Raw genomic sequence first — 13,725 nt, 5'->3', positions numbered from 1 at the left:
TGTGTGTGTGTGTGTGCATAAAAGTGTATGTATATAAGCACACACATATTTTGAGACCGTTCTCTCCATTATGTAGCTCTGGCTGTCCCACAACTCACTATGTAGACCAGGTTGTCCTCAAACTCACAGAGATTCACCAGCCTCTGTCTCCTGAAGGCTGGAATTAAAGGCGTGCATCACCATGCCCAGCTACAGTTCAGTTTTGTTGCTCACAAACTGAGCTTTTCTCTCACAGAGTTGTTTTGTAAATTACATAATATAAATTATCAAGTGTAATAAAAATACCAAGTACTGTAATTATTACCATAGTCAATGGACACAGTAGTAGCAATCATTTCCTGGACTAAATGTCAGGGGTCCCTAATTGCTGGAGTCCCTTTCATCAGGATGGCTTATGTGTTGACCTGTTTATAGCCACTTGGTAAACTAAATAATATCACATATTACTTTTCTAAAACAAAGATTAAATGATCTCTGCTGTTATAGCAAATAAATATTTGAATATTGTGGACATGAATTTAGCATTTTGTAGCAAGATTTGTTTCCACACAAAATATTTCAGCATCATTAAACAGTGTCATTAAGAACACAGCTACAAAAGTCACACGACTAAATTATAAGTGCAGGTTACTTATTTCTGTGTGCTTTCTTTTTCCTTCAGTAGAGAAAGACATTTTTTTAATCTGGGGGAGAACAAAGCAAACTTTCCCTCCCTTTTCTTCCCAAAATTTCACTGCCATCTGGTCACGTTCCGTGTGGTGACTGCGTTCATTCTGGAAGTTTATTACAACCCATTGGCAGCTGTCTCTAGGTCTTTGTTTTGGACGATCTTTTTATTTTTCCAGTTCTATGTTCCTTTTTTTGTCTAGGGTGCCCACCTCGACCCATGAGCAGGATACGAAGTCCTGATGAATATGTGCTGTTTATTTGTGCAGAATTAGATAAATTGATTGGGCTCTATTATTTGTAAAATATTTTATTTCTTTATTGTATGTGCATGTGTGTGTTTCACAAGCACAGGTACACACACTGTGATGCACATAAAAGCTGGGGGCAATCTGTGGAAGTCAGTGTCTCTTTCCACTCTGTAAGTCGTGAGTACTGAATGAGTCCAGGTTGTCAGTCTGGGTGACAAGACCTATACACACTAAGCCACAAAAGGTCACCTGGCTGACAAAATCTCAGTTCACAACTCACCATCAAATATGTCGACCATTCTGAAGAACGCCAGAGATAAGGACGACTTCCCACTTCCAGTACGACCACAAATGCCCACCTGGGAAAAGCAAGAGCAGTCAAGACTCAGACAAAGGCATGAAATGGATTGAGGTATTTCTAACTTAGGCAAGGTATCATGGAAAAAGTATAAACTTGCTCAAACAATTGAATCACAATTTTCTTATCATGAATTATGATAAAAATAAAGTCCTCACTGAAGTAATGATTGCCTCCTATTTTTTTCTGTGTGGCTGTGTTGTTTCCCATTTAGGGCTTCATTTCAAACCAATTTATAGCTGGACCTTTACACAAGTGCCCAATTTTAGCCGAGCAAAGACAGGTTTATAAACATAGTTTATAATGAATGGATTTATAAGAATTCCTCACACATATTCTTTTAAAGACAGGAATTAAAAGAAGTCATTTCAGAGCAGATCTAGAATGGAGGCAAAGTTCATGGAGGTGATGTCTAGTACAGCTCCAAGCGAGAAATCAGAAATTTCCAATAGTGTGCCTGGTGTTGACCATTCTGATTTTGATGAGGGGTTAATGAAGGGCAGGATAATGTAGGGAGCATTTGGTGTTGTTCTTGGATCCCCTCTCTCCCCTCCTCTTCCATGCAGCGTATGTGGAACGTGAGTCTGGGTCTGGACACTCTGGTGGGTGCTCATGGGGTGCTAGAAGCTCCACCAGAGATTAATGCAGATAACCAGACGGTGGTAAATCCCATACCTTCTGCCCAGGTTTGATGTAAGCCTTGACGTGTTTCAGAACAGGCTTCAGGTTATTTTCATATCTGACACATAGATCATGAATCCTGATCTCGCCTTCCTGTGGCCAATGTTCTGGGACTTGGGAAGGATCTGGAGTAGTAGAATAGAAGCCAGTAGTTAAGAGACAGAGGAAGAAAGACATACACACTTAAATATGTATATGATTTCCAGGAATAATAACGTTTACAATGCATACACACATACACACACACATAATTTTCCCTAGATTCTTTGTAATACTGAAACAAACTATGGTGGCTTAGTTTTTAAATTTAAATTGCATTCAGCGTGAACAATGTTGATTGAGAATTTTAAGATTTTTGAGTTATTTTCTCTCTTTAAAGGTTAGTTTTTGAAACTTCTGCATAGATAGACAATGTGTTGCGATCATTCCTCACCGTAACTTTTGCTTAGCTACCTTCCACTCCTGAACTTTTCTATCTAGCTCCTCTCCCACTTTCTTGACTTTTTTGTGCAGTACAATTTTAGCTTGTAGGAGGGGGTGGGTGTTAACATCATCCCATCTCCTCAGCTTCCCAGCATTCATTGCCATTCAGGTTAAGTAAAGAGTTCATTTGTCAATTGATGTCCCTGTAATTGGAACCTCAAACACCCGAAGTTTCTAATGGGAGAGTATCAGTTATTTGAATGAAGATAAAAGACATGGCATTCTGTATCCCTGGGAGGCAGACAAGAAGTTAGCATCTGCAGCTCTAAGGGGACAGCCACATGGGGAGGTAAGAGCAAAGCATTCTGGGAGCACAGAGGGTGGAAATCTGGGACATCCAAGATTGTATCTGGGGAGGAAGTAGGTGGGTGGTGAGAAATGGGTGGGGCAGGTAGCAAGAGTCACTTAGTGGCCTCAGCTATAACTGGGACCATGTGCTTTACCAACTAGAAAGACACTGAATGGCTTAGGCAAAAAAAATGCATTTTGATTGAGATTTGCATGTAATAAAGACCATACTGCATCTATTGTCAACTTTCTTGACAGTTATTCTAATAGAATTAAGAATCTTGTTTAGTACTTTCAAGTTTCTTGATGTCTAAGGTAACAAAGCTATAAGAAAGAGAATACAATGTAATAAGGCTCCAATACATTTACAATTATTTCTAAATAGTATTGAATAATGTCTACTTAGAGTCTACTTGTATCTAAGACTAAATTTTTGCTTCTTCTCAACTGGTGAATCAAGCAATATCAATATGAGAGGTGGTGTAGTGTGCTTCTCCGAGTCAGGAGAATCTTGAGCTTAAAGCTAGCTTGGGCTACATAGCTATAACATGTCTCACAACTCCAAACTCTAAGGATACATAAGTAGATAAATAAGTAAACAAAAGTAGGAAGGAAAGAAAGGAGGAACGTAAACCCAGAAGAGAAGGGAGTCTCTTGGTAACGACAAAGCAAAGCCAACACAAGGTTCCCAGAGCGGTCATATGCACAGTACCCATGGTGCCTTCGTAGTTCTCAGACTCCATAGTCAAGAAACTGTTCACTTTCTTCACTGCGCCCATCTGGACCTCCAGGTCAGCCAAATTCCTCACAACCCAATTCAAATAATTGGTTATCTGTATCAGGTGACAAAAGTGGCCACATTTAAAGTAAGTAAGCAATTCTCATGATCACTGAACATCTGGCCAGAATGACCCATACAGTGTCCATAAGACGGTTCAGGTCCTAAGTACTGCAGGCCAGCAGACACCAGGGAGAGGATCATGAGACATCGGTAGAGGTGTGTGTTCTTCAAAGGTCTCCCACGTCTCTCTTTCATGAACTGCTCTGATTCCCCTCCACAGTAGAGAACTGATTCCATCCACATGCATGTCTCATTTGTATTCATGCCCTTTTTAGTGCCCCGATTGTGATGTAAACAAAACAAGACAGGGATCTCCAACACCTCCAAGAACAGGAGGCCTGTGGGATTTGAGAAGTTTTTAGGAACTAGTATTGATGCCAGAAAGGAATCGAAGGGACTGGGAGATGCTTCAGTCTGCAGAGAGCTTTCCATACAAGCATGAAGGCATGGGTTTGGCTCCTCAGCACCCACATAAAAAGCTGGTTATAGTGGTGTGAGTCTGTAACTTCAGCACTGGAGAGGCAGAGGCAGGAGAATTCCTGGGGCTTGTTGACCAGCAAGTCTAGCCAAATCAGTAAGCTCCAGGTTCAGGGAGAGACATTTTCTCAAAAAGGAGGGATGGAGGAAGGCACACGACATCAACCTCTGATCTCCACAGGCACACGTGAGCATACTAATAAATAACCTGCTCACACACATGAACATATACAGACACCTCCAAAGAGAAAGGGCACAGTGGGAGAACGGCTCAGCAATTAAAAGTATATAATGCTTTTGCAGAGGGGAGTTTGAACCACAGCACTCATGTTGGTTGGTTCTCAGCTGCCTGGAGCTCCAGCCCTAGAGGCTCTGACATCCTCTTCTGGCCTCCGTGAGCACCTGCATCTCTGTGTGCACACATGCACAGGCACACAGTATACATGATTAAAAGTTAAAACTTTAAAATAAAAAGGGGAGATCTAAGTTGTCCTAAAACATTAACTTTGGGTTTATATCTTCTATTGTGTGTAAATGTCATGTTATAAATTTCAAATTTTACTAGTGTCCATGAACGAGAGTTGATAATTACTGTGGACAGTCCCTCCAGCATTGCATGGAAAGAAAGATATTTTTGTCAGTACCTACCGTGAGGGCGTACAGAAGGCCCAAGCCCACTAGTCCAGAATTGGAAGATCCGCTACTGATGGATGCGATGGAGGCCGTGAGGACAATGCAGGCTCCCAGGTAGTCCTGCAAAGGGAAGAAACAAGGGACAAGATCTGATGATCCCCCAGTTGTTAAAGTAAGGATGTCAACCATCTTAGAGAGAGTGACCACCACACATGAGTGTCTACTCGGCGGAGGTGGGGTAAGGAAGACTTGCAACATGGAGGTCACACTAGAGAGTGGAATTGTATCTCTTAGGGGAGAGATGGGTTACCTGTAGAGAACTGTGGTTGATGTCACAAGCAGGATCATATTTAGTCCCCATCTTTTATACACATGCTTTTCTGACAGACAACTATTTCCTAGCTTGGATTTCACATACGCTTCTGTAAAGGTTACCAGAGACTCCTGTGTGTCAGAACAAAGCCCTTGCACAAAGGAGTCTCTGGTTCATGTTGGGCTCTGGAGCTGAACATTTTGCCAACTGTGTCTATGTCTGGGACGTGAGATTTGCAGACTATGTAGAGAGATGATAATAAGGGCTGGGATTGCTCAAAAGTTACAAGTACACGCATGTCTTAAAGCTCCAGACTTTTCTATGACTCAACGATAAGTCCTTTTGAGAAACTTACAAAAAATAAATTCACAAAGGTCAGCCTTGGATTCAACTAAATTGCACCTGCCCATCTCCATTATAATGCCATTTCCCAACTTCCTGGGAAATTTTTCGGCCTCTTTCAGCCCATGTGTCACTTGTCCTAGATACAGGGAGACTTTCAGACGTTGGTGTCTTTCTTATCATAAGTCACAGGCAATCGGGGAATTCATTCTGTGGCTAGAGAGAGCTCCAATCCCTCTATACAACAGCAAACCACTGAATGATAAGACTTCAATAATAATAATAATAAAATCTTTACTGTGCTAAAATCAAAGAAGGAAGTGTCTCCAGCTGATCCCTGTGCACACTGGTACCTGTATCAAAACAGTTATAAACACCCCTCTGTTGCAGAGGTGACCAAGAGTCCAGCCTTGACATCAGAGACTGGTCAAATGCTAGCTTTGCCAGTTAGGGGCTAGTGAACTCATGTAACTAATTTAGATGCCTTTGACTCTAAATTTCTCTGTGAAAACTAGAAACTATGCCTAAGTCACCAAAACATTAAAAGAAATGAAGTCATAATTATGCTTCCCCACCTCTGGGAATTGAGATTGTTTTTAGTTCTGAATAATTTTTAAATGTTTGAAGTAAGCTTTACATCATAGAATACCAGAGGTCAAAACATGTCCTAAGACATAAAAAAATGTAACAGGCACTCACACAGAGTAGACCTCTCCAGGCAATGAATATCACTGAGTAGCAAATTCCTCTTCGATTGCTGCTTCTGACATAGCCATTACTAAAATCCTACCGCACCCCAGCAGGTCAGTTCTCCCCTCCCAGTTTTGCTTGAAGTGATAACCTCCTGAGTTCAGACTCCATCACTTCTGACCCCTTTTAAGGTGTGTAAATGCCCACAAGATCCTGAGTACCTTAAAAACGCTTACAGTGATAGGCTTTCCCCCTTAAGTGCGCTATGTAAAATCCATTGTTTCAACGTGATGTGGTTATGTGGACAGATTACACGGCATCTTTTCTAAAAAGACTCACAAAGAGGCAGAGAGATGCTCAGTGGCTAAGAGCACTTGTTGTTCTTGTAGAGGATCCAAGCTCAATGCTTAACTCCTACATGGTGGCTCACAACTACCTATAACTCTAGCTCCAGGGATCATAGGTTCTTTCCTGGTCTCTGTAAGCACTTCATTCACATGCACACACACACACACACACACACACAAATTTTTTATGTTTTAAAAAGAAAATAAAATAAACACATGGAACTCATGGATTACTCATTCTCAAGCAGGAGCCCAACCACACCAAATCATCTGTGTAGTGTCAAATTGTGTGTGTGTGATATTTGGTTCGCATGTGCACAGGTACATGCGTGTGTGTGTGTGTGATGTTTGGTTCGCATGTGCACAGGTACGTGTGTGTGTGTGTGTGTGCACATGGAAGCCTGAGCTCAGGCTCAGGCTCAGGGACTCTTCCTCAGGTGCTGTCCACTGTTTTAAGACTCGTTTTGGAGCTCACTATGTAGCTACATTGCCTGGCCAGGGAGCCTGGGGATCTGCCTGTCTCCACCTCTTCAGCACTGAGATAAGAAGTGTATCTTCTTGCATGGGTTCTGCGTGGAGTAGGGGGCTGAACTCAGGTCCTTGTGTTTCCAAGGCAAGCTTTTACCAATGGACCTGGCTCCGCAGCCACCCTGGAATTGTAATCTCTTGTGATCGTGTAAAGCCAATGTTCCTGGAATAGAAGCCCTTGATTCCCATTACCCAGAGAGAAGCTTCTGGCCCCATTTCAGGGAGACCACGATGCCGACCTATACTTAGGCTTATAATGAAAACTGTAATTCTCTGTAAAAACAGACTTGTGGTGATGCTTTGTTTGTGCTATAACAAATAAAGCTTGCCCAAGGTTTATATTTAATAAGACCACTTAGAATTTGTACAACATAGACTTGTAAGCAATCAGTAGCAGCTGGAAACTGCAGGTTCTGCTCTCCTCCAGGCAGTCCTTAGACCTTGTCTCTCTCCAGCGCTTGGGAACTGAGAACTGATATGAGGGACTCAAATTGCAGTGTGATTGCAGGCCTGTCTCCACGGGAACTGGCAGGAGAAAGCTCGACTCTTCCACCAAACAGACTGAAGATAGACTAACCAACTGCTTGCACTTTCGCACGGCGTGCCTACTGACTTTCGCGTTGTTTGTTTGTTTTGGCTTCTTGGTGAGAATTTTCTTTTAGCCGCGCACCACACAGCATGACAAAGCCTTGGAGGCACAGCTGTAGATAGACTTACACAACTTCTGCAAAGGGAAGCACGAATGCCAGAGAACTGGAATTGTTTAATATGGAGGGATGAGGGGAGGACATATGCTGTGTGCAAAGGCCAGGCCCTGGGGACACACACAGAACCCTGGCCACTCCACTCAACACTGATAGGAAAACAGTGCCTTCCACTGCCAAAGCAAGCAGGGTGGCCACAGTCTAGCTATGAGTCTGCCAGTCAAGTGACTTTATCCCTTAGATTCAGCCCCTGTGAATGTGCTAAAGCCTTGCTTATGCTTCTCCCAACCTAAGCAAATAGGAAGGGAATGTGGTAGGCGAGATGAAATCTTCTACACGGAAACCATAGAACCAAGGAAAGAGAATAACTTGGACTGTCTTAACTCTTTTTGTTTCTTCTTTTCTTTTCACGTGCCTATGCAGGGTGCATGATGTGTGTGTTTGTGTTTGTATATATGTATCTATGTGTGTATCTGTGTGTGTGTGTGTGTGTGTGTGTGTGTGTGTGTAGGCAAGTGCATTTGCTGAGGCAGAGTCCTCCAGAGCTTGCTAACTCATCTAGTATAACTAGCTTGCCTGGAGATCCCTTCTCTGCCTCTCTAGTGCTGAGATGACAGAGGATTCCCACTCCTGTGGTCCTAGCGTCCAAACTCTGCCCTTTAGATGTGTGCGGTGGCACTTTATCTATTGATCCATCTCCTCAGTGTCAGGTTTTCTTAACTCCCATTCAGCATGATCGGAAAAAGCAAAAAAGAAAAGAACCAGGAATTTTAGAATTTAGAATTTAGAAAAGACAGAATTTTAAAGCTGGTTGCAGCCCAAGGTCCTTTCCCAATTCAGTCTCTGTTCTGTTTTCCCTCCTTCTCGCTGGGATTTTCCACCAGCAGCAATGGGTGGCGGGAGGGGCTCTCAAAGGAAGAAATAAGTAACAAGTGGAAATGGAAGGGGGAGAGCCATGGGAAACGCTGAAATCAAGTGTTCTCCTTTCTACATGAAGGTTCCTAATCCTCCTGGAGGCTTCGGGAAAAGCTGCCTGAGTAATTAACACCCAGTGCAGTGGCCCCTTTCCCACAGTGTTAGCTATGTCTGTTCTGAGGACCTTGGGAATATTCACAGGGAGCAGATATTCGTGTTGATTTCCTGGATACCGAGTAATAAGAGGGGCAGGAAGGGCTGTGTGAACAGTGCAGATAAGCTCAATGCAGAATTTTTGAGCCAAATAAAGGCTTTCCTTACTTTTTCCCACCCTCAGAGGATTTATGAAACTAAGCGTGTCTAGCTGTGGGGCTGAGGACAATGTATACTCTCATCTCTGAGATCCCGATTTCAGTGGTCATTTTCCAGACAGAAAAACCAGTTATGTGAGGCTGAGGTTGTGGGTACAGTGTTGAGGCTCCAACCATAGATGCCCAGCAGTAACGAAGCCAAGTAGGAGAAATACATTTTCTCCCAGCAGAATTTGTTTGCTTGAATTATTCAACAATTCACCTGTGTGGCATATGCTCTTGAACTACAGGATATAGTTTTCAATTATTTTATTTTATATGTAAGGGTGTATCATCTGTGTGTTTTTCTTTGTACCATGTGCATGCCTGGTAACTGAGGACCAAAGGAGGGCATTAGACTTCCTAGAACTGGAGTTGTGGGCACTTGTGGGCAGACTTGTAGGTGCTGGGAATCGAACCAATGTCTACTGGAAGAGCAGCCAGTGCTCTCAACATCTGAGCCATCTCTCCAGCCCTGCATTAGTGTTTGAGGTAGAATTCTACTATGAAAGTGGTCTAGAGACTCTCAAGCTGTTTGATACACAAAATGCAAAGAGGAAGTAAATTAGCAAATATATTCCATAAAAATGCCTAACCAATGAGTCAGGAAATTATGGGATGAAGAGCAGAAGCATTCTCTCCTTTGTAAAATGTAATTGCTTCTTTAGCCCTCAGGTGAACTGAGTTCTTATTCTCAGGTAGGTTTGATTGCTCTTTCATGTGGGGGTTCAAATCATGGGTCAGATGGAGCCATTTTGGGCTTGGCTGCTGTCTTTTCTATCTTGCCCTGCCCTCTTTCTTGGCAATCTCGGGTCTAATGTCTTCTTTTGGCTCTAAGAACTGTACATATGGTTTGCATGAATATTCTTGTCTTACACTTGTCTGTGAACCTGTCATGGGGAAGTGTGAAGGGCAGAAGTCATAGTCAGACGTCTCAAGTCCAAGGCAAATGGACTTACCCCTAACATCACACCTGATCTCCAAGCTAAGGAAAACCAGACTCACGGGCAGCTGCTGTTATTATCTCCTTATGCTTCTGAAAATCCACTCACCCTTCATGTTCACTAGTTCTCCTATTCAGATATGATACTTCCCCTTAGAGAAAAACAAGGATTTTTTTAAAAAGAAGAAAACAAATAGAAGCTTAGTCTAAATAATGCTGTTCTAGATGGCCCAGTAATTACGTTTAGGCTTTATTATAGGTTTTGTGCAACAGTTTCCTTAATTTCAGTTGTCTAAGCCACTCTGTCCTGATTTTTCCAACCCTCACAGTCACATGAAAGATGATTTATTAGTTGTTTTCCACAACTAATGCTTCTTTCAAAATTTTGTATAACACAATTGTGTTCTATTGCCCAGTGAGTTCTCTACAGTCACTAACACAGAGGTAGAGTCTTTGTCAACCAATGAGAAGTCACAGTAGGTGAAAAAACACAGGGTGTCTAAGACTCTGTCTCAATCCACAGAAATCCACTGTAAGATTAGTCTTGAACTTGGGCACCCTCATTTTGACCTCATAAAATTTCTGTTATCAGCTGCCCACTCTGGTGGTTGGGTTTTAAAAAGAATCTGCATCTTGTTGGGGAAACAAATCAACACAGAAGGTGCTTAGCTTGAATTGTCAGTTTGATACAACTTGGGATCACTGGGAAATAGAGTCTCAGTGAGGTATTGTCTACACTGGGTGATAGAGTATCAATGAGGCATTGTCTATACTGGGTAGCTGTGTGAGCATGCTTGGGGAAACAGACATGGCAAGTTAACTGAGGTGGCCGGGTCTATGCCACTGTGGGCAGCACCAATCCCTGCGCAGGTGTCCTGGAATGTGAAATAGTGGAGAAATTAAGCTACACATCAGCAAGCGAGCAAGCACATATGCATGTATTTATTTTTACTCTTACCATATGACTAGATATTTGGAGTTTCTGCCTCAGTTTCCCAAAATGAAGGGCAGTAATCTGGAATCATAAGCTGGAAAAAGCCCCTTTCTTCCCTAAGTTGTCTTTTGACAGGACATTTTATCACATAACAAGTCAAGCTAGAGCAGCACACTAGGGAAATTATGCCATTTTCAGTGTTATTTTAGTAACATGTCCATGAAGTACATTCTTACTCCTATTTTATAAATGCAGGGGAATCGGTGAGTGAAAGAAATTAATCTGGTATATGATGTCTATACAGTGCCAAAGTCTGTGTTTGTTTCTCCATGTCACATAAGACGGAAGACAGCAATAGATGTCTTAGCCATTGATGTTTTGTACTAACGTAACCCTCCATTGGCTTAAAACAAAGTCACCATTCCTTACAGGCTATCTGGCTCAGCTAAGGACATGAGTGTATGTGGTCACTTCAAATTCTCTCTTTTAAAAACTGACGTTATATAAATATTTACCATCGCATTAACTGGGGTAGTTCAGAGACTATAAAGAACACAGAATGAATTTTGCTTTGGGGGCTACTTTTGTTGTGACTGACAAAAACATTGTGATAAGTTAAATTTCATTTGGAACATAAACAAACCAAAAAGTCCAGACAATAGAGGCTGGTACTGACTCTCAGCGGAAAGCTAATTCTACCAAGTGTCTGGAACACAATGAACATACCGTCCTGACCTCCAGCCATCTGTTGGCAGCTGAGAGAAATAAGTAGGCAATGTTGTTTGTGTCTGTCAGCTCTAGCATGCGTTGTTTGAATCTGGTTTCATGCCTGCAAAAAAACAAAAAACAGAAAAAAAAAAGCTATGATATTAGCCACCTAGAAGAAGAAGTAGTAAAAAAGCCAGACATGCTTAACTACTGCCCAGTTTGCTCAACAGAGTGACACGTGGATGGTACGGATGAATAGTAACTGAACTTTAGAGCCACCCTGCTGCATTCTGGATGGAGCCCAAGACGTCAAGTGTTTGCTGTCTTTTCATGCCACAACTAGGAATAGAAGCCGTTGCCATGGCAAACCTTTATGAAAGGGTACTTCACAATTCTGCAAGATTGGAGGAGTCATGTAAACAAGACCTGACATATGTCACAAGGACTACAGAAATCACAATATCTTCTACTTTCACTTGAAGCATTTATTTAATTTTCCAAATGCTATTGAGTTGGGCTGGATGAGAACTGGTGAAGACAGAAAGCTAGGCATCTATAGCAGGTAAACATATTCCTTTGTGCTCATAGGGTCATTGTCAGCAGACCCTGTACTGAGCCAGTTAGCTGCAAGGCCCCTTGTTGTGGGATTTTGATCCCTTTAGCCAATGGCTTTGGAGATTACAAATCTTAAGGCATGGTTTTGACTGCAGATGTGACAATTTAGAAACTCAGACTGATCCTCTCAGTTGGTTGTGGTGGCACACGATGATGGTAGGATTTGCTAAAGGAGGCAGGAGCACAAGGAAGCAGGACCCTCTCCCTAAGCTTATAAATCGTCAAGTCTGCAGACAAGTATCTTTAGGGATGAAGCTGAGCTTCTCAGGTAAACAAGGCATTGTAAGTATCCCACGTGACATGAACGAAAGTCTGTCATCATCCAGGGCTGGGCAGGGTTCTCACCCTAATGGTCATGGTAATAGAGAGATTAATCCATGAAAAACTAAGCTCATCCTTGCTGTTCAACATAAACAAATAAAATTCTGTGTACTCTGTTTTATGAGCAGAACTAGGAACAGCCTTCATGGAAGCATATATTGTATATAAGCATGTTTCACCCTACATCCCAATCTCTTGCACTACCATGCACAAATAATACATGAAGTGTAAATTTCTTAAGAAACCAAGAAGAACCTCATATACTTGAGCATACATGTTGAAAAGCATCTTTTCTAAATAGCAAAAATGTCCTTATTTTGTAATTATTTTTTTTGAATAATGGAAACAAGAGAGGGCTGGAAAACAACTGGTTTGAACGTTGGTTACACGTCCAGTTGAGGTTGCTTCTTTTCTTTCTGTGGTCATGGCTGCTCTGACATAACCCATCCACAGGTCATTTTTGTAAGGAATTTCTGACCCACTAGTAAGTCTTGTTTCCTAAGAGTTCCCCACTCCTATAAAAACTTCCAGTAAAATTGCAAAACTTAAATAACTCATCACTTGTATCAAAGAACAGAGAAGCCCTGGGTGGGGTGGTTTTTGGCCCACCATCAGCGCCCATTCAGGCCAATATAAAGCAGATACTTGGTATCTCTCCAATCAAGCTGATCATTCCAGTGTGCCAAGCCAGATAGATAATTTGGTCAGACAGCAATGTCTGTTCTACAGTGATCAGATAATTTGGGAGTGAGAGCCAAACCATTACTTCACTTTGAGTTATGTAGCCTTGAACTAAATGCCACGTCCAGGAGGACCTGTGCTGAAGAACAGCAGCACTATGGCTTGGGACTAAGCCGTTCAAGGAACACATCTGCCTTCCAGATGACCTTGACAGGTGACTACAGCAACAGGGGTGACAAACTGTGAAGAATTTTTTGTAAGGGTCACACTTCTGTGCATGCCAGGGGCATGTCAGGTGGAAGTGCTTGCTAGGGAGATGTCGGCTATATTTACATCTATTTACTCAGATGCATTTAGTCAGTGGCTGTTCTCCACACTGTGTTAGACTCCAGAGATACGCAATGTCTTTCTCAGGATGGGAGAAACTGTACTAAGTAGTGAGGCTGGTGCAGCTGGGACCTTCCTTTAACAGCCCCAAGAACATAAAGGGGAAATGTACATTGCAAGATGTGAATAGGGTACCCTAGGTAGGGGGTGGGGAGAGGGAAGGCCTAAGCCAGGCTTTGCAGAGCACAAGGAAGATACCCAGTGTGGTTTTAGGAGATGACATTGGGCTCCTCAGGTGAACAAGGCATTGTAAGTACCCGAATGACAAG

At 42.4% G+C, this 13,725-nt stretch overlaps 1 protein-coding gene across 10 annotated transcripts in view; it reads right to left on the bottom strand.

The window, feature by feature from the left end:
* The window catches only part of Abcc9 (ATP binding cassette subfamily C member 9), a 127,097-nt gene that overhangs the window by 14,574 nt on the left and 98,798 nt on the right, over nt 1-13,725 (bottom strand). For 8 of the 10 annotated variants that reach the window (XM_057763719.1, XM_057763764.1, XM_057763789.1 and 5 more), the window contains 5 exons: nt 11,471-11,573; nt 4,694-4,798; nt 3,440-3,560; nt 1,951-2,081; nt 1,198-1,276 (listed from right to left, as the gene is read on the bottom strand). In XM_057763719.1, the coding sequence (XP_057619702.1) occupies nt 1,198-1,276; nt 1,951-2,081; nt 3,440-3,560; nt 4,694-4,798; nt 11,471-11,573 (539 nt within the window). The remainder of the gene's footprint in view (nt 1-1,197; nt 1,277-1,950; nt 2,082-3,439; nt 3,561-4,693; nt 4,799-11,470; nt 11,574-13,725) is intronic. The other 2 variants (XM_057763746.1, XM_057763779.1) reach the window with 2 other exon arrangements.

Source organism: Chionomys nivalis, chromosome 1, assembly GCF_950005125.1.
Source record: "Chionomys nivalis chromosome 1, mChiNiv1.1, whole genome shotgun sequence".
Classification (NCBI taxonomy): Eukaryota; Metazoa; Chordata; class Mammalia; order Rodentia; family Cricetidae; genus Chionomys; species Chionomys nivalis.
This window is presented reverse-complemented; position numbering and strand designations above follow the sequence as displayed.